The 20,618-nt window shown below is 42.4% G+C and overlaps 1 protein-coding gene across 1 annotated transcript; it reads left to right on the top strand.

Annotated features, from left to right (window-relative positions):
* Positions 1-18,220: 18,220 nt before the first annotated feature.
* On the top strand, positions 18,221-20,320 carry LOC127159040 (E3 ubiquitin-protein ligase TRIM39-like). Its single transcript, XM_051101992.1, has 6 exons — positions 18,221-18,226; positions 18,425-18,520; positions 18,656-18,889; positions 18,979-19,117; positions 19,635-19,661; positions 19,773-20,320. The coding sequence occupies exons 1-6, from the start codon at positions 18,221-18,223 to the stop codon at positions 20,318-20,320; spliced, it is 1,050 nt and encodes a 349-aa protein (XP_050957949.1).
* Positions 20,321-20,618: the final 298 nt, after the last annotated feature.

The following is a 20,618-nucleotide window of genomic DNA, read 5'->3' as shown; positions in this document are numbered from 1 at the left end:
AGAGCAGTCAGAGGTCAAACTAAGCATGTGTTCATCTTTTACTGAAAACATCTGTTAAAAATCCTAATAGAATGTATCCTAAAAAATCACTTTTCTTTTTAAGGGCTGTTCACACCACAGACTTGAACTAAAATTATATCTATACAGTTTTATTCATCATTCCATTATTCCATTCCATCTTTTCACACTGAGGACAACTGAGGGACTCATGCAACTATTACAGAAGGTTCAAATGCTTACTGATGCTTCAGGAGGAAACATAATGCACTAAGAGCCAGGGGTGAAAACTTTTGAACAGAATGAAGATGTGTACATTTTGTAAAATATATTTATTCTGGAGCATCAGTGATGGTTTGAACCTTTTGTAATAGTTGCATATGAGTCCCTCCGTTGTTCTCAGTGTGAAAGATGGATCTCAAAAATCATACAGTCATTGTTGGAAAGGGTTCAAATACACAAAAATGCTGAAAAAATAAAGAATTTGTGGGACCTGAAAGATTTTCTGAAGAACAGCAGGCAGTTTAACTGTTCAGGACAAATAGAGGACTCATAAACAACTATCATTAAACCAAAAAAAAAAAAAAAAAAAAAACACACAGCTGTGGTTTATTCAGGTAACAACACAGTATTATGAATCAAGCATATGTAAACTTTTGAACGGGGTCATTTTTATTAATTTCTTGAGGCTCTCGATCAATAAAGACAAATTGCGCAGCTGCGTTTTAAAGGTTTATTTCTTGCAAGAAAGGTTCACAGTCAAACAGATACAGCGCCCTGCTGAGTGTGACAAAGGAGGGAGTTATCGTCTCCGCTTTATATCTCTTTGCACACCCAAGGTTACAAACTAAAAACAGCCGGTGCTGTCACATAAGGAAGAGAAAACTTGCAAAACAACTCTATAGATCATTCCTTCTCAGCATTCCCTATGCATGTTTATGCTTTCTCTGACCCCTGAGGTCAGCCTTATGGCCCCCCAGAGGTTCCCCACAGAGGCCCTTTTTTACCCAGGGGTCCATCAGCACTTTACCACCTGCTATTTCCCATACAGGTTTCATCAAGCACGCAAATCACTCATAAATGAATTTTCCCCAACAATTTCCCCCTTTTCATCATTCATTGATTACCACTCATTAAAAAAAAATTCATTACCATGTTACACATTCTCAATTGTCTACTAACATGCAAATCATAAAATCAAACTCACACCTTCACATTTGGTTTCTGGAAGCCGGGCTAAACGAATAAGCACTGTTATTGCATTCCTGACATGTGTCAGACCCTCAGTCACCCCACAGACACTAAACAGAAATGTTACTTATACAACTCAAAATTTTATCACTACTGATTATCCACTTCTAAGGTTATACATATTCATTTCTACCTGCAATTACCTCTCTAACTTATGATATCAAAATATAGAAAACTCAAGTTATTACATCACATTTATACTCTTCATTTCTGACTTTCGCATAAATGATCATTCTCTTAAGTTTTGGAAAAAAAGGTCGAATATGCTAAGGCTTTTTGTTTGGGATCCCCCTTTTGTTAGCAAAGCATACAGTATAGTCATAGACATAAAGACAGGCAAACCCTATCACCCTGTGAAGTTTTGTCATTTGTCTTATTCTTTTGCTTCCCTTAATTAAATTTCACTGTAGGCTCCGCTGCTGCTATCATCATCATCAATTGTTTTCTCTAAGTCAAACCCTATCACCAGACTTTCATTACCCACATGCAACTTCACCATCTTTGGCGAGACGCTAGAGGTCACCAGTCTCTGTACTGAGCTGGAAATGAACTGGAAAATGCATGGTAAACACAGTAGCAGCAAAAGGCCTGCACCAATCATTGGTAATACAGTAGTACAAATCCAATAACCCCAACCTCCCCAGAGGTTTGTCCACCATTCCATTTGCATGGTGTTGGTCTTTTCAGGCTCTTTTACGGCCATTCTCATGTGTGCTATTATGTTGGTGACGTTGTCACTGTAATCTGGAATATGGAAACAACATGATGTACCCAACATTTTGCATACTCCCCCAGATTTTGACGTCAGCATGTCCAGAACTAATCTGTTTTGGATGACAGCATCTCTTAGTTCTTTCATTTCCCCATTGACTAGAGTTAATGCATTCTCTGTGCTATTTGCAATGGCCAGTACAGACCACGCAAGCCCATTAATCTTGTTTATGCTTACTGCTGTTCCTACCCCAAGGAAAAGTGACCACCCTATTGTTGCCCCAGGTGCTGTCCATGGATCTGACAATTTATACCCATTATATCTTTCTGGCAAAGCCCCTGGCATAATGCCAACATTCCTTTTCCTTCTACTCACAACCTCATGTTCGTCAGTTGGTAAATACACAGATGTTCCCACGTTCATCAGTGCTGGATAGCAACATCCAGACCATCCTTTCTCAGGCAGATCGTGATATGCTCTGTCTCCGCACACCCAAACTGCCGCGGGTGTGGAATCGCTGGGTCTGCTGAAAGGACATGTGAACGCCGTCTGTTTCCCATTAATGGTTGTCGAGCAGTTGTCCGCTGTCCCGTTGCTGATATTTATCCTGATTCTGCAGTCTGACCATCCTGCTTTCAGCTTCAGCCTTGGCCTGACTTGACACACGCACACATCTCCCCGTGCGTGCACAACTCTCAGCGGCGGGAGGGTTGCCTCCGACTTCTCATCCCATCTGGTTTCCCTACAACCCTCTTCAGGCTGCCTCTGGGGTATCCTCCCCTTCTCAATTTCTGCCCCAGCCATCAACACTCTTGTCATCTGTTCTGGAATGAGACATCTGGTTTCCTTTACCGCAGCCACAGTCAGTGGGGCCACTCTCCATGAGTGAGACATCTGCAGACACAGCCAGCAACTTGTGTTAATCTTCAGCTCCTCCTTCTGCAACAGCGCCAAAGTGCACGCTTTGTTCCCTTGACACTGCATCATGGCCTTCCGTACTGACGGATTCATCTGCCCCTGAACTGCGTCTTCGCTCCCCATCCACGCCGTCTCCTCCTTTGTAGCTGGTTCGTAGGCTGGTTCAACGAGTGGTTTTACTAGCTGCGGTGCTGGTTCTCCCACGACGATGTTATATGTTTCATACCAGTCTGTTCCGGGTACGTCAATGCCGCAGTAATACTTTCCCCCATCAGAAGCTTTCAGTCCCGCGATCATTACTGTCAGTCCGTCTTTGTTGTGTCCCCCGAGGTTCCTCTTTGCCACTCGGAATCTCTCATCCTGGCCGTAGCTTGCAGGTTTTGTGTAGGCCTTCACCTCTCCCCAGCCGCACGGGTGTTCGCAGAAGTAAGTCGGTGCGTATTCTGCAATGCTGGTCCCTCGGTATTGACGTTCTGCACAATATGGACAGTTACTCAGAAATGGGTTGCAGTTGAATCTCACGTTCGATCCTTCTGTCACCGTTATTGTCTTCCCATCGGGGCCATTCATTGGGGTCACCGCAGTCAGTACCAGTGCTCTTCTTATCCGCAGCAGTTCCGTGTCGTTTCTCTCCTCCTCCTCGGTTCCTGGAGTGAACAATCCTGCTTCTTCTATGGCCATATAGAGCGAAACAGCACATATAATCGAACTTAAGGTTATCAGCAGGCATGTGGTGCCTCTTAGGCCACAGAGGCCATTCAGTCTGAATGGGTACCACGGTCTTACTTGCTCCATTCTGGCAGTGTTTCTAGCTGGCGGGTTTGCCCTGGACGTGTGAGGTAGTCTGGTTGTGATGGGCGCTTTCTCAACTTTCTGCACCTCTTTATCTCCGCTGCAGGCGCCGCCCCTGGATCTTCCTCTCTCACTTTCAGGTCTCGCCTCGGTGCCCCTTTGCTATGTTGTCAGTTCTTTCAGGATGATTTCGCTTGGCTGCTCGCCGTCCCACAGAAGTCTTTGCTGCTTGCAGATCAGATTGGCTCTCCTCCTTTCCCTCCGCGCTCGCTCCCACGCTGACGTGTTGAGTGTTTACGTTTCCTCCTGGCTACTGCTGGTCGTTATCTCGAGCTCGCTCCCACTCCCCCTCCTGGGTTGTTGATGGAACTCTCCTGCAGTGACTGGCGTGCACCCACGTTGCCCTTTCTGCCACCTTTACCGCCGTATGCGTGGTCAGAAGCACCTGGAACGGTCCCAGCCACCTTTTTGCCCTCCAGCTTTTTCGCCTGAAGTCACGTATCACCACGAAGTCCATTTACTCTGGGACTTCCCCATACTGACTCTGACCGCTTTTCGGCGCCTACAAATCCTGTCAGACGTCTCCGACAGGCCCAATCTTTCACCCAAGACTGGCTGGGTTTGAAGCTCCTGCTTCTGGTCTACCCTCGAAGCCTCTTGCTGCAGGGTTGCGATCAATACACCTACTGCTACAACCTCTCGTTTTCTCTCGGGTGCGGGACTCTAACCCTCGTGCACCTTTAGAAACCCACGGTTGCCGTCAGTGTATCTCGTCTCGCACAGACCTGTTACACCTACTGCTACAACCCCCACGGTTGCCGTCAGTGTAACCTCTTGCCAGTTGTCAGTATGGTTCGTTCCCCCCTTCCCTAAATTTATCTATTGACACTTTTCCCCAAAAGAAAAGAAATCAATTTGTCTCTTACCGAGAGTCCCAGTGGAGGCCTTGTTCGTTTTGTTGATTCCAGTGGTGTCTCTCCTGGCCCCCGGCGGAGCGGCCCCTCTCTCCCTGAATCCTAGTTGGGGTTAGGGCTGAACGTCTATTGTTCAGGATTACGGTCACCGGTCCGCTGTCAGGTCAGAAGACACAGCCAAGGAATCCCACTTCTGACGCCAAATTGTTGTGGCAAAAATCTTTGCTTGAGGCTCTCGATCAATAAAGACAAATTGCGCAGCTGCGTTTTAAAGGTTTATTTCTTGCAAGAAAGGTTCACAGTCAAACAGATACAGCGCCCTGCTGAGTGTGACAAAGGAGGGAGTTATCGTCTCCGCTTTATATCTCTTTGCACACCCAAGGTTACAAACTAAGAAACAGCCGGTGCTGTCACATAAGGAAGAGAAAGCTTGCAAAACAACTCTATAGATTATTCCCTATACGTATGCATGTATGTTTTCTCCTTGACCCCTGAGGTCAGCCTTATGGCCCAGAGGCCCCTTTCACCCAGGGGTCCGATCAATACTTTACCACCTGCTATTTCCCATACAGGTTTCATCAAGCACGCAAATCACTCATAAATGAATTTTCCCCAACAACAGCATCTCTGACCAGCTGTCGATTGCCACATAATTCATTCTGACATACTGTAAAACCAAACAAAAATGCACCTAAAGTATTACACTTAAAATGGAAATCTATTTTAGCCACAGGATTTCCATTGATAATTAGGGGGTTCATGTGCGTAGCGCTGAAACCCTATTGTAATTGTTAGAATGATCACGGATCAGTGATCTTCACATAAAACTGATCTTGCAGACTTGAAACTTGGAGGAATGGTAGTACTCATGCCACTGACAACGTCACCAAGGCTCGGCCCAATTGGCCTGACGGGGGCACTACAGCGATCAAAAGTACTGTGGTAATTTGGGATGAAGAATGACACTGAAGACAGGGCGGCAGTACGGTCGTTTTTACTAATCGCTAATTGTGTATACAGGATAGACAACACAGTCCAACTGCACAAAAAAAAAAAATAAATCTAAATTTCGACTCACCGTTGCAAAGGGACGCCAAAACGTTTGAAAGAGGAAAAATCTGTAAAATGCCTATAACTCCTGTCCTGAATGGAATGAGATAACTCAGGACACTTATGTAAGAGCTCAATCTAAGTTCACAAGACAAAAATCGTGGAGCTTGGCCACTTGGTGGCGCTATAAGAGGGAAGAAACAATGGCTATACCTATGCAACCATTTGTCCTATTAACATGAAAGTGTCACAAGTGTCACATTTGCGTAACTCAAAAAAACATGGCCGCTATTGGCAGATAAAGCTTGAGCACCTAGTAGACATAGTCGGAGGTCGATTGGAACGAAACTCGTGGGGCTGTTTGAATCAAGGTCTGTGAGAAATTTGAATTTTTATTTAGATATTGTGTTTTTCAAGGGCGTAAACAATTGTGCATTACGTGTTTTTTTTTTTTTTTACATATATGTGATCATATGACTGAACTCCTCATTCTGGACAACTTTGCCTCTAGAATCACTGCTGTTGATCAAATCGTTTGTTAAATAATTGAGAAGATGTAAAAAAAACAAAAAAACTACTTTTGCGAACTAGTACTAGGTTTTTCACTCAATCTGGAAAAAAAAAAACACTGCAGTACAATTTTCTGAACTCTCTAGGTCGATAATTATCAAAGAAAAATTTTGGAATTTACCCTTTGGGAAGCTATAACAGGGTCATTTAGAAAAGGGGCCTGTCCCTTTTTTACCCAAAATCCTACAAAGTCTAAAGGAAAACTCAAAACTTCACAAAACCTGATGAGCACTTGCAACAGGTGATTCTAAACAAGTATGCAAAGATTTAAGGAGATGGGACCACAGCTGGCGCTATAATAGTTAGAAACGTTACAAAACATAATATTTCTACGGTTAAATGACCTGTATTTGCAAAAAAAAGGCTTGCTACATAATGTCTTTTTTCATATGTGCTTAAATGCCTTAAAGCACTTGAATCCCAGTAATCGCTGCTTGCAGCTATGTTGTATAACTAAATTCATCAGGTAGACCCACTTCTAAAAGAACGATTTAACAACAGCTCAGATAATAAATATTTACAGAACAACAAAAATATAAGCTGCTTTTAAAGCATAGAGCTTAACTTGTTTTGAACTCAGAACATTTCTGTAATGAATTATCATAATTCGTTTATAATATACATTACTTTGTCCACCCACAAAATGAAAGTTTTCTCATCATTTACATAGTCACATGTTGTTTCAAAACTGTAAAAAAGATATTTTGGAGAATGCTGAGAACCAAACCACAATGGAGCCCACTGATTTTCATTGTACAGACAAAAAAATAAACAATAAATAAATACAAAAAGTTCTGCAGCATATATTCAACACTGAAAATATCTTTTTTGGTCCACAATGTCATACAGATTTGGACCAAAACATGAGGGTGAGTAAACACTATTACGGTTTTTCAGTTTAAGAAGCTCTTGGTAAAATAATTCTTTTTAATCAATATTTCTCCGGGCAGTAAATCCGACCTCTGCCTCACCTTTCTCCAGGCTGCTTATCCGCTGGTGTACAGTGTCCAGTCCGTAGTCAATATGATCTTGATGTTTCTGTGTCTCTTTCCGCAGTGCTTTCCTCTCTTCCTCCAGCAGTTTTATCTTTCTCTTCAGTTCCCCTTCCAGATCCTCCACTCTTCTCTGTGCAGCTGCCATTGGCATCCGAGCAGCACCTGCTGCTTTCTGTGAGCTTGTGTCTGTGTGATTGAATGCTGGTTGTGCCATTTCAGACTGTAAACAAAACAGTAATCATATGACATTTAACTTTAATAGCACATAGCATAAGTCGATATTTTATGAATGTTGGATGATCAAGATTTTACAATGCATCATATTAAGCTGGATGTTTAAAGAGACAGTTCACCCAAAATGCAAATCCTGTTATCATGTATGTTACTCTCAAGTTGTTCCAACCTTGTCTTAATTATATCTTTTGCTAATATAGGTAACCAAAGAGTTTCTGGTCCCCACTGACTTCCATACTGACTTCTTTTGTGTTTAGATAAAGAAAGAAACTCATGCAGGTTTGGAACAACTTGAGAGTGAGCAAATGATGACAGAATTTGCATTTTTGGGTGAACTATCCCTTTAAGGAAAATTCTATTCTATTCTATTCTATTCTATTCTATTCTATTCTGTGAAAACTTCAAAGTCATCTGCGCCAGCTAGCTTGCAGAGCTGCCATTCACAGCTGCAGGTGTCCATAATATGCTTTCTGTGGAGTGTGTCATGTTTCTCATCTCTCTCCTGCTGTCACACATGCTGTAGTCACTGATTGGAGAATACTAAAAATAGGCTGTTCTTGGTTTACACTGAAATATAAGTAGTGTTAACCATTTATTTATTTATTGGGTGCAAAATACAGGTTATTTACTACCGTTATGCTCTATTTACCTTCTAGTATTATTTAGATTTACATTAGACTGATAGATTTGGGTTAGACAGAGGTTAATCAGATGCGCTAGAGGGGGTCCTGATGGAGATGTAATTTGTTCCTTCGATCGGCTCATAAACCATAAAAACTGCGCACGCAGCCTATATTTCCATGGAAACCCAATCAGGGACGCGCATCTAGCGCACAGCGATAAATCACGGCACAGGCGCGCGATCGTACGTGAGCTGAAACGCAAACGAACGGCTCACAGGAGAGATGAAGTTTACGAGCACACTGCAGCACATACACCTATACGTGTTCAAAACCGCACATAGCAGAACCGCAGGATCCTCCGATAGCCTACTAATCGCGTTTATCAACAGGTCAGACAGTACCTCACATATAGCACTAGCTTTATAAACAGGTCAGTGACGTAAGTGGCTTTTTAAATTAACATTCTTAAATTTCTGATTTTTTTAATTATTAAAAAGGTGCTTAAAACAAAACTATTACATTAAATTATTAAATTATTAATTATTACATTAAAAGCATTAAATGTTTTGTTCTTTAAAAAAAATGTATAAATCTAAGGAATTTTGTTTAAAATATAATCTATATAGGTAATAAAAAAGTTTTATAGGAAAAAAAAGAAAAACATGCAGGGAGCCATTTTGCTGTCATGTGACTTTTATCGTTACATTTTTATAAGACAAATTTACATATTTTGACGTTTTTCTAAAAAGGAACAAACAGAGCAACTGTAGGAAATCTTATTCATAATTTAAAAATGACATGTAACATTTGACAGATATTTTACTTTAAATGTTTATAATTGGATTTTTAAAATAGTTTATTTATTTATTTATTTTTGAAAAATAGTATAGGCTAAATGTTAAAACAAATGAGAAACCAACATGATTGCAAACATTCATAATAGATTTACTAATTTCATAATCTCAGCCATTTGTTATCGACCCATAAAACTGTTGATTCTCTTCCACATATTCTCGACCACCTCGTTAAAATATCTCATTTAATGTCTTGCGCCTTCCTTACCTCCAGTTTCTCAATGCGGTCTTTCATTTGAGTTATGGCATGCACCAGCTCCTCCATCGCATGAGCGGACCGCATCGGGGACCCCGCATCGTCCCGCATCATGAGTTGCTCTTTATTCTCTTTTCGCGCATCCCCAAGTGCCGCGCTCCTTTCCGGGACCTTCCGTCCCTTCAAGCCACTCTCGCATTCCGAAAGCTTTCCCGTGAGCTCCCGTATGGTTCTCTGATCCGTAAGGATCTCATCCTTTTGCTGTAGGACGGTCTGCCGGAGCTCCTCGGCGGTGGTGCGCAGGTACCCCCAATCCTCTCCCGCGTACAACGACTGGTCATCCGCTTGTTGCTGAAAGTTTTTCGGGTTGCACTCACCGGCGGGGACAGGGGTGCAGATGAGTCTGCTGTACGTGACCTGCTGCTCGCTACCTCCGGTTCCTAGTCCCGTTAAACCGTAGAAGGTTGGCGCCTCCGGTCCTCCTCGTTCCCTGCTGGTCGCATCAGTACCGTGAAGAGCGTCTAGCGGTCCTGCTCTGGCGACGGACCCGGTGGAAAACGCTTTCCCGGTTGCGTCCGGAGAGAGTGAATGGTTGTCAGCCAGGGGCTGCGCTGCGGCCGCGGATGCCGGTGGAGATCCGCTGTGAACCGCGGCGATGATGCATATAACCGCTCCGATAAACGCCACCATCCCGGCGGCCAAAATGACAACGATGAACTTCAGGTTGGCGGTTGAAAAATCAGTAATGATAAGAAACAAAAGATAAACGGGTGATGTAGACCTTTAATAATCAATTAAGTTCATTAATAAATTCTTCAGTCCTCGAAATCAACAGCTTTTCCTCTGTGATGTGCCTGTCCATCCGCAGGACGCGTCTCTCTATATCTCCATCTCGGTATTACCGTGGGGACAACAAGAGGTGGGGGTTTAGCTTACACATCAGGGGTGGGCTGCACTCATGCGAGGGAGGTGGAGACAACACCCGCCTCATGTCAAACCAATGGTAGCTAGACTTCATATAGCCTAGTCTGAAAAAATACCTGGAGTGCTTAGGTAAGCAAGTATGCAGGATACAAGACAGGGGTCTGCGTCTAACCACATCTCTCTTATCCATACTATAGGGAGACTGGGAAAAAAATGTTTACATAATCTAAAACAGTTTTAAATAGGTTTTAGACTAAAATTCTGTCATCATTTACTCAAAATACCCATTCCAAATCTATGAGTTTCTTCTGTTGAACACAAAAGAAAATATTCTGAAGAATGTTGATAATCAAACAGTTGCTGTTAGCCATTAACTTCCATAGTATTTTTTCCATACTATGGAACTCAATGGCTACCATCAGCTGAAAAAAGCCTCACAGATTAAAAGCCTATTAATTAAATTAAATATTAGCTATCCATTTTCTTTTATTATATACATATAGTATATATATATATATATATATATATATATAGTATAAATTTGCTATGTAAAACTTGCCAACAATATTGGCATGTACATCTCATCATGTACATCATTGTCATATTTAGTCTTCATTGCAACTTTTCTGAAAATATATAGTTTGCGAAAATTTATAAAAACCAAAAAGAGATGGCACACATGTAATCTTTAACTTGTTTATAGAAGCTTGTTTCCCACAGATAAAAAAAAAATACAAATATTTCACATTACTGAATTTATATCTCTCAATTCTGAGAAAAAGTCATATATAGTCAAGGTATAAACTAAGAATTGTGAGAAAAAAGTAAGAATTATGAGACAAAATATTATAATTACTTTTTTATATTTTATAAACAGAAATGTTTATCTAAAAAAAAAAAAAAATCAGAAAAGCGAGAATTGAGAATTGTGAGGAAAAAAGTCTAAATCTTGTCATTTAAATCTCACAATTCCAAGAAAAAAGTATAAATTGTGAGATCAAAGACATTGTGTTATAAAAATGTTTTTTTATAATAAAAAACAAGTTGTGCCAACATATTTGTACACTTTTCTGTTCTCATTTATGAGCATCCCGGACAGGTAAGTGTCGAAACCTTGGAATCCCCTTTGATCCCACACTGTCCCTGGTGAAGCGTGAAATCACCCGAGCACAGAGGGAGATTAGTGTCCTGGATAAGCATGACCTCATCATTTCGCAGCAAGTCTACGGGGTCACCCTTTTATGTGTAATCCACCTCCACACACACACACACACTCAAACTCATACACCACGCGTGAGGAGGATGAGAAAATCGTGCATAAGAGACTCAGGCCAACGGCAGAAGATTAACAAAGATTTATATCAAATAATCCCTAACGATCATGTTTAATGTGGGGATTTCTGTCTTTCTGGAGGCTTTCGGTTATTTCAAACTTTAAGTAAGAACTGACTCAAATTTAGCTGTTTTTGCCTAAATCCCAAACACTCTGGATTAGAGATAGTTTGGATTCAGTGATGGAAGACAGACTGTCTGATTTAAGGATTCTTTTACCTGTCTGGGAAAAGTAGCTTTTTAAAAAAGGCTCTTTTATTATTTCAAAACCTCCTTGATTAAAATAGCATTGTTTTGGTGTTATTGCATAATGAAGCCACATCCAATGATTTTGTAGATGTTTGATTGGATCAAAGTAAACAGGAAATTTCTAAATGTGTATGAATTCATCCTGTTATTGCTGTTACATAATCAGAAAGACGATCTGGTCACCCTCTCCTCTCACTGCCATTGTCATTCTCATCTAGAAAATGAACATCTCCAACACATTCCCTGTTCTGTCACTTAAAAAATCAGCCATGATCATCCATAAACTTTCTTTGCGAATTCCTAGTAGGTCTAGTGATTAAACTTCTATTATTTGAGATTTATTGGCCACGAGTACAGCCTTATGGGCCTGAATTTGATTCATTGTGTTCAGTGGAGCTTGTGGTTTCCAGCTGCTGTTTTGGACAAATGTGCAGCAGAAGTAAGAAAGGGAGAGGAGAGGGAATACTATTCCTGATTTCATTAAAAGCTAAACTGGGACAGCAGTCTAAGAATGGAGTGTGTCACTCTAACACAGAAAGACTGACTGTACTATGTAAGAAAGACTAAAGAAGGCCACTGCCTGCCATATAAAACCTACCTGAGAACAACTGGATTTTACTGTATTACAAGAATATTCAGCAGCACAGCAGGTTGTGCAGCACAACCTTGAAAATGGCCTTATACACCCTCAGAAATAAAGGTACAAAAGCTGACACTGGGGTGGTACCTTTTTTAAAAAAAAAATACACTTTTGTACCTATTAAGTTCTAATATGTACTAATAAGTAAATATTAAGAACTAATATTTACCTTTAAGGTACCAAAATGGATTCTTTAGTTTAGGTACAAAAAAGCATATTTTGAAAAGGTCCAGTGACAGCTTTTGGGAGCACATTGTTGTTGCTGCTTTTAAAGTGTCTTAGTGCTGCCCTCTAGTGTGCAGTAACATTAGAGCCCTCTGGAAATCACAACAGTTGGGACACTTTAAAAAAAAGTTGAGGTTGGGTTGGTTTACACACAGATAAGTGTTTGTTCTTGACTAAAATGGCTTTTTTTCAGTGAATCAAAGACAGAACTAGCACCTCGTAATCCAACAAATATGTAAGATATAAGAAAAAAATCCAAAGTATGCTTGAATCTGATTGGTAAATGGCCGCATTCATCACTCTGATATTTGCTTATATCACACGAAAATACGTTGTTTTCTAGTATCGTACAAACCAACGACTTTATACAAACGCAACTGGAGTTAAATGATCGATTATAGTGATAATACTATCAGTGTTCGTCTTATTGGTTTATTTATTTGTAATAGTTTGTAATAAAGTTGTAGTAATTTGTAATAAAAATTGTGTAAAATCAAAATAATTTTAGCTCAAATCAGTATTTCAGGTTCACGATGCAGCTTGCATAATATACCGCAAAAAATGTATATTAAACATTGTTAATATAATCGTAATCGGCCATCTGTTTCAGCTATCAATTACATTGCCACAATACAACCACAATTAACTTTCAAATCTGCATGTACAATAGATCTATGTAAATACCTACTTAGTGGTTTTTTTGTTGTTGTTGTTTTTTTTTTTTTTTTTTTTTTTTTTTGACTTTTAGTTTATAAAATGTGGGAGGATCTTGAACTTCCAATGAAAGTGAAACTATATGACGACAACGATCTTTAGACAAGAGATCGTAAATTTTAAAAAATACAATACAGATGTTTAGAGATATTCACTCACAGCTATGTGAACTATAATATTAAATATTTTTTCAATGTTGTCATGAGATGACAGTTTTTAATGTTCCCTTAAGGGTTTATAATATCAGTAGACTGGTTCAGTATGGCCTAGCTAAGTTCAGCAAATTAGTGAGTCAAATATTGGTTATTCATTGCACCAAAATGGTATCATAATGTTAAATCTTATTAAAAGTATATTTTGCATATGTATTTTTATATGCTTTAAAATATGTAAAATGTGTCAAAAGATCAGAAACAACAAGTATATGAACTGCAGACATACTTAAAAAACAGTAGTGGTTTGTAATTATGCAGTGTTTGTGGGACATGTGTATTGAGTGATATCTAGCAGCTGTGTTTTCTGTTTTCTTTGTTTTGCTCTTGTTTTTGTTTTTCTTAAATCATAATTTATTAAAAGAGCAGGTGTAAGTCATGATTAGCATTAGTCATGATAACATTTTTTTTAGGCCTGTAAACAAATTGAAAACTACCCTTTTGCATTTTGTTAAAAATTTGTCTGCTGTAATTGTGTATGTATTTGTCTGCAGCTTTGTGTTTCTTTAAAAAAAAAGTTACTTAAGGCCAGTTTCACTATTTAAAATTGTATTGCATTATTTTCTCTTACTCTCAGTGCTTATACAAAATGAAATTATACGTAATGTGAATTTTGATATGGCAATTAGCATAGGTCTATTTTGATTTTGGCAGAATTAGTGTTTAGAAATGCCAAAACAGTATTGATTTTGATCATTGTAACTTTATACTCTAATAGAAAATAAAAAGGTTAATAACTCTATACAAGATCCTTGTTTTTGTTTTTTTTTTTTTTTTTTTTTTTGTTTTTTTGTTACTAGGTAATGTGCATGATTTGCTCTCTTTAAAATCAGCTGTTATGGTCATGATTTATTGTAAAATGTGTGTTTAGTGTGTTTGGACTTTTTCCTGAAAAGGTCTAAAGAGCAATGGCAGAATCTTTACCAACACCACAGAAGCAAAGAGAGGCCAGGAGAAAGTTTGTTAATTTCTGTATATTTTTACAAGTGTTCACAAATGTGCACAATCTTTTCATCATTTGTCTTTCTTAAAGACCTGTCATCCTCAAGTGGTCCTTTAACTGAGGAGCTTCAGTGTTCAGTGTGTCTGGATGTGTTCACCAATCCAGTCAGCACTCCATGTGGACACAGCTTCTGTAAGAGCTGCCTGAACCAGTGCTGGGACAAGAGTAAGGATTGCTACTGTCCACTCTGTAAAGAAACATTCAGTAAAAGACCAGACCTCAAGATCAACACAGCACTCAGACAGGTCGTACAGCACTTTAAAGAAAAGTCTGGTGTGACAAAATCTGAAGTTCTCTGTGACTTCTGTGATGATAGAAAGCTGAAGGCCTTGAAGTCCTGCCTGATGTGTCAGAGCTCTTACTGTGAGACTCATCTGGAGCCACATCACAGAGTCCCACGATTGAAAAATCACAGATGTCCTGCATAGGGACACCAGACATGAAAGCTTTGGAGGAGGAGATGCCTCGGGAAGAATGGGCCTTAACCCCCAAAGGAGAGGGAAGGTCGGAGAACTCATAAGTCTGAGTGATAGCATCCACAATCCAGCGGCTAAGGGTATGCTTGGAAGCAGGGAGACCCCTCTTAGGGGGGCCATAACAGACAAACAGATGGTCAGTTTTTCTCCACAGGGCAGCTCTGTGGACGTATCTGGACACATACAATTAAGCTTCTGCTGGTCCGGATCCCGAAAGGGAGGAGGACAAAAGGCCTGGAGTACAATGGGCCATGGTGCTGAAGAGAGGACCTTTGGAACATTCCCCGGTCTGGGGTAAAGAAAAGCTTTAGCCATGCCAGGGGCAAACTCTAAATGGGAAGGGGCCACAGAGAGGGCCTGAAGATCTCCTACTCTCTTAAGAGACGTTAATGCCAGAAGAAGGACTGTCTTAATTGAGAGATGATGATCTGAGGACTCTTCAATAGGCTCAAAAGGGGGCCTACAAAGAGCCTCTAGCACCACAGCGAGGTCCCAAGTAGGGACCCGATGCCGTATTGGAGGCCTCAGCCTCAGCGCACCGCAGAGGAAATGTACTACAAGGGGGTCCTTACACACTGACATGCCACCAAGTGGGGCGTGGTAGGCCGAAATAGCCGCCACGTAGACCCTCAAGGTGGAGTGGGCTAACCCTGCGGCCCTCAGGGGCCACGCCCATAACTTCCACAACTCCGTGCGAGGGTGGAGGATGGTGCCCCCTGCCTGAGAGAGGAGATCCCTCCTGACGGGAATCTCCCATGGAGAGCCATCAAGGAGGGAAATCAGGTCCGAGAACCATACTCCAGTACGGGGCTACTAAAAGAAGACCCAAAGTCCCGACACACTCTCTCCAGAACTCCCGGGAGCAGAGCGATCGGGGGAAAGGCGTACAGAAGAAGCCTTGGCCACGTTCTGTACCATGGCATCCAGCCCCAGTGGAGCTGGATGAGTCAGAGAGTACCAGTGGGGACATTGCGCATTCTCCTGAGTCGCGAAAAGGTCCACCTGAGCCTGGCCAAACACTCTCCAAATCTGCTTCACCACCTCGGGGTGAAGCATCCATTCCCTGGGCCTCGGCCTCTGCCTCGACAGGATGTCTGCTCCCATGTTGAGATGCCCAGGAACATGAACTGCTCTCAGTGAGAGGAGTTTGTCCTGGGACCACACAAGGATCTGGTGCGCCAGCTTGTATAAGGGGTGCGAACGCAGACCTCCCTGGTGGTTGATGTAATAGACCACCGCTGTGTTGTCGGTGTGCACCAACACGTGGCAGCCTATTAGGTCCGGGAGAAAGTGTTTCAAGCTCGAAACACGGCCAGCATCTCCAGGCAGTTGATGTGCCAAGTGAGATGGCGACTGCTCCACAGACCGCGGACGGGGTGGCCACTCATGACCGCACCCCAACCGGTGAGAGACACATCCGTCGCTACCGTTACGCGGCGACAAGGAGCTCCTAACACCGGGCTTCTTCCACATGTCTAAGGCACGTAGGCAACGCTGCATGACCTTGATCATGCGGAACGGGTTTCCCCTCGGGGAGAACCCCTTGGTCCTGAGCCACCACTGTAGGGGTCTCATGTACAGCAGGCCAAAAGGTATCACGTTGGACGCAGCTGCCATCAGACCCAGCAGTTGTTGGAACTGCTTTACAGTGAGTGACCGGCCTTCGCTGCGTTGCCGGGTGGAAGAGACTGAGGTATGGGCTCGCCGGAGACCACTGCATCCTGGAACACCGGCAGGGTGCGCATAATGGTCTCCTGAGGAGAGACGGACACCGTGGAATGCGGTGCAACCCACCGCAGGGGCTGCCATCAGCGGTCCTGCATGACCGTCAGGACCGCTTCATCGAGGACTTCTTCGCCTGAAGCACGACCCTCAGGTCGGGCCTTGGCTTAGAAGCCCCTGACTTCGAGTGCCGCTGGTCTCGATCCCGCTGCGGAGGAGCTCGAGGGGCGACGCGCTGTTTTTGTGCTGCCCTGTATGAGGAGCTGGTACTCGGCTGGGGCTACTCCCACCCAGCAGCCCCAAGAGCTAGAACGCAACGAGGGAGAAACTGCTGAAACGCCGCCGCTTGTTTACGGGCCTCCTGGTACCTGTCGACGACGGAATTGGCAGCGTCGCCGAACAGGCCAGAAGGCGCAAGCGGGGCGTTGAGGAGGAAGACCCTGTCTTTCTCTTTCATGTCAGACAGGGTCAACCAGAGATGTCTCTCCGCTGCCACCATAGCTGCCATATACCGGCCGATGGTACGGGCAGTCTCTTTAGTGGCGCGGAGAGACAAATCAGCGACTCTCCTAAGTTCGGAGATGTCTTTCCGACTTATCTCGTCGCCTTCATCTAGCTCTTTAAGCAGGTCAGCCTGACCCGCTGCCGAGTACCCGTTATCCACCAGCGTTGATGTTGTACGCAGCGGCTTGGAGGGTAAGACCGGAGCCTTTAGAGACGATGCCGCTTCGGGAGACAGATAGCTTGCAAGCATCTGTTCTACCCAAGGGATCGCTCTATAACCGCACTCTGTAGTCCCCGCCACATCTCCATAATAGTCGGAGGGACAAAGAGACGGGCCGAGAATGGTTTACCCCACAATCTCGACACCTCAGTGTGGAGATCGGGGAAGAACGGCAGGCTCCGGTGTGAAGGAGGCGGCCTATTACGCAGGAAGCGTTCATCTAATTTGCTTTGCTGCGGTTCGGCTTGTTTCTCGGCGGGCCAGTTGATGTTTAACTTGGCTACCGCACGAGTCACCACCTCCAACAACTCCTCATACTGGGGCGAATGTGGGGCCACCTCAATGCACTCAGATTCAACCTCCTCGGAGGAAGAAATACGGAGCGTTGAGGCTGTTACCGGGGGGGAAGAAACCGCAGAGCGGGCTTCCGATCCCTGAGAACGGGCCCCGGATCTACCGAGTGAGGAAGGAGATAGGGGGTCACCCATCTCTATTCCCTCCAGCAGATCCAACTGTGAACCCCACGAGTGCAGCTGCTGCTCCGCCTTGGTGGAAGCGGGGCCAGACCCGCGAGGAACGCTGGTAAAGGCTCCCTCCTTAAAGAGAGCCTTCCGGGAGCGGAGAGCACGCAGGGGAAGCCGCTCGCAGTGCGGGCAGACGGCTCCCTTGAGAGCCGACTCTACGTGATCCGCTCCCAAGCAAACCACGCACAAACTGTGTGTATCCCCGCTCGGAATGAAACGCGAGCAGGGAGGAACACATGGCTTGTAACGTGGCTTGCTTTTTTCAGTTTTACTCTTAGCTTTGGACATCGTGTCTCAAATAAAAGTGGTACAAACTAGCAGACACGACAAACACACACACAGAGCGCTTCGCTGAATGAATGAAGCTGAATGCCGGTTCCGGCGCACGTGCTTTAAAGCTTCCTGGTCCGTGACGTCACCCGCCTATGACGTCTCGCTTCTCTATTGGACTGATTACACATGTGATTCAGAGCACGCTTACGCTGAGGGCGTCCCCAAAGCGTTTGTAGATGCAGCTCAAGTTCCTGAAGGGGAACTATAAGTGATCAAATGTGTGTTTATCTGTGTCCATAGACTAAAGTGATGAAGATACAAGCAGATGTGCAGCAGATGATCCAGGACAGAACAAAGAAGATTCAAGACATCAAACACTCAGCAGAACTCAGAAAAGTGAGTATTAAAAAAAAGAAAAAAAAAAGACATTTTTTTTAATCAGAATAGTTTCCTTTGCTTTGTAAATCAAGGTGCTGAATTACAAATAAAAGTAGATTTTCTTTATTATATTTGTTGATTGATCATTATTAGCAAAACATGGAGAAAGAGAAAGCTGACAGCGTTGAACTCTTCGCCGCTCTGATGCGCTCCATTGAGAGATGTCGGGCTGAGCTGCTGGAGAAGATGGAGGAGAAACAGAAAGCAACAGAAAAACAGGAAGAAGAGCTGATTGAAGAGCTGCAGCAGGAGATCACTGAGCTCAAAAGGAGAGACACTGAGCTGGAGCAGCTCTCACACACTGAAGATCACCTCCACTTCATACGGGTCAGTGTCCTCTGTCTCTATGCTTGATGGAAATGTAGAACATCACAGGGTTCCTAATGTTGAAGAATTTCTTCTTTCTTCTCCTGTAGAGTTACCCATCCATGTGCAAACCTTTCAACACTAAGCAGTGGCCTGATATCAGTGTTAACACTCCTGTGAGTCTGAACACCATCAGAGCAGCTCTGACTCAGCTGCAGCAGACTCTAGATGACAAACTCAGTCAAACTGGTAATTGAATATCACATTTATATTTACACATTTGCCATTTTATCAGTTTTTGCATTACCTGGGAAGTCAATTCATGACTTGTTAGTATCATGCTCTACTGTTTGAGCAACTGGAGAGCAAATATATGAAGTGTATTTTTTTTTTCTCTTATGACAATAATTGAAAATAATCACAAATCCCAGCTGCAAGATGATAAAATGTAATTATATAATGTAATCCGAGAGTGTCATTGTTTTTTATAAAATAGTTTTAAAAATACAACAAACAAGATGCACAAAGTACAAAATGACATCATGCAGATAAAAGGAGTTGAAATGGGAGAATCATATCTGTGGTATGAAAAAAAGAGAAAAAAGATATAAATATGTCAAAGCAAATCTATTACTGATAATACATATAACACAGAACATGTATTAATCTTTTACAAATCAAATTTTCCTATATATAACTGAAAGCCTAAATTCTTTGATAAAATGATAAATGATAAATCATCTTTTATCATTATTTGTCTTCACAGAGCTTAAGAGGATGTGCTTATATGCAGGTAAACTGTGTGATATGCACAGATCTCACACTTTAACAAATAATAATAGTTGAAGTACATAAACCCACTAAACTTTTTAAATATATCAAAATGGTATTTTCTCTCTCATAGTGGATGTGACTCTGGATCCTGATACAGCTCATCCTAATCTCATCCTGTCTGATGATGGAAAACAAGTGAGCTGTGGAGACATTAAGCGTGACGTCCCAGACAACCCAGAGAGATTTGATCACTGTGTCAGTGTACTGGGGAAGGAGGGATTTTCATCAGGTAGATTTTATTTTGAGGTGCAGGTGAAGAACAAGACTAAATGGAATTTAGGAGTGGCCGGAGAATCTGTCATGAGGAAAGGAGACATTACACTGAGTCCTGAGGATGGATACTGGACTATATGGCTGAGGGATGAGGATGTATACAGGGCACTTGGAAATCTCATGCTTGTACTCTCTCTGAGAGTGGAGCCCCAAAAGGTGGGAGTGTTTGTGGATTATGAGGAAGGTCTGGTCTCCTTTTATGACGTGGAGTCAAGGTCTCATATCTACTCTTTCACTGGACAGACCTTTAATAGGAAACTCTATCCATATTTTAACCCATTACTAAACAATAATGGTAAAAACTCAGCCCCGTTGATCATCTCACCTGTCAATTACAATGAATGAATGTGCACCCCATATATGAAAAAAAAAAGCAAAATTAAAAGGAAATAGTTTTTTATTATATATATTTGAGAGATATCACAGGATCAACCATGATGCTGGTCTGTGTCTAACATGTGATCTGTCTGTAAGCATGAGTGACATATGTGTCAAAACCATGCTGATATTCAGACCAACAGACCAAGTTTCCAGTTTTTGCACTGTTTTGTTATTGACAAAGAGAATATGTGTAAAAATTTGCTGTCTACAGTAAATTTCCATCCAACTGGCCTTTTACTCCTAAAATGGTGTGGGTAATGAC

The sequence above is a fragment of the Labeo rohita genome, chromosome 3 (assembly GCF_022985175.1).
Source record: "Labeo rohita strain BAU-BD-2019 chromosome 3, IGBB_LRoh.1.0, whole genome shotgun sequence".
Taxonomy (NCBI): Eukaryota; Metazoa; Chordata; class Actinopteri; order Cypriniformes; family Cyprinidae; genus Labeo; species Labeo rohita.
Note: the sequence above shows the minus strand (reverse complement) of the source record. Positions and strands in the feature narration are given on the sequence as shown.

What these genes read in the sequence shown, in the direction of transcription:
- LOC127159040 (XM_051101992.1), top strand. An exon ending in TGACAAACTCAGTCAAACTG is followed by an intron (nt 19,118 to 19,634) that starts GTAATTGAATAT and finishes TTGTCTTCACAG; the next exon opens with AGCTTAAGAGGATGTGCTTA. An exon ending in GAGGATGTGCTTATATGCAG is followed by an intron (nt 19,662 to 19,772) that starts GTAAACTGTGTG and finishes TCTCTCTCATAG; the next exon opens with TGGATGTGACTCTGGATCCT.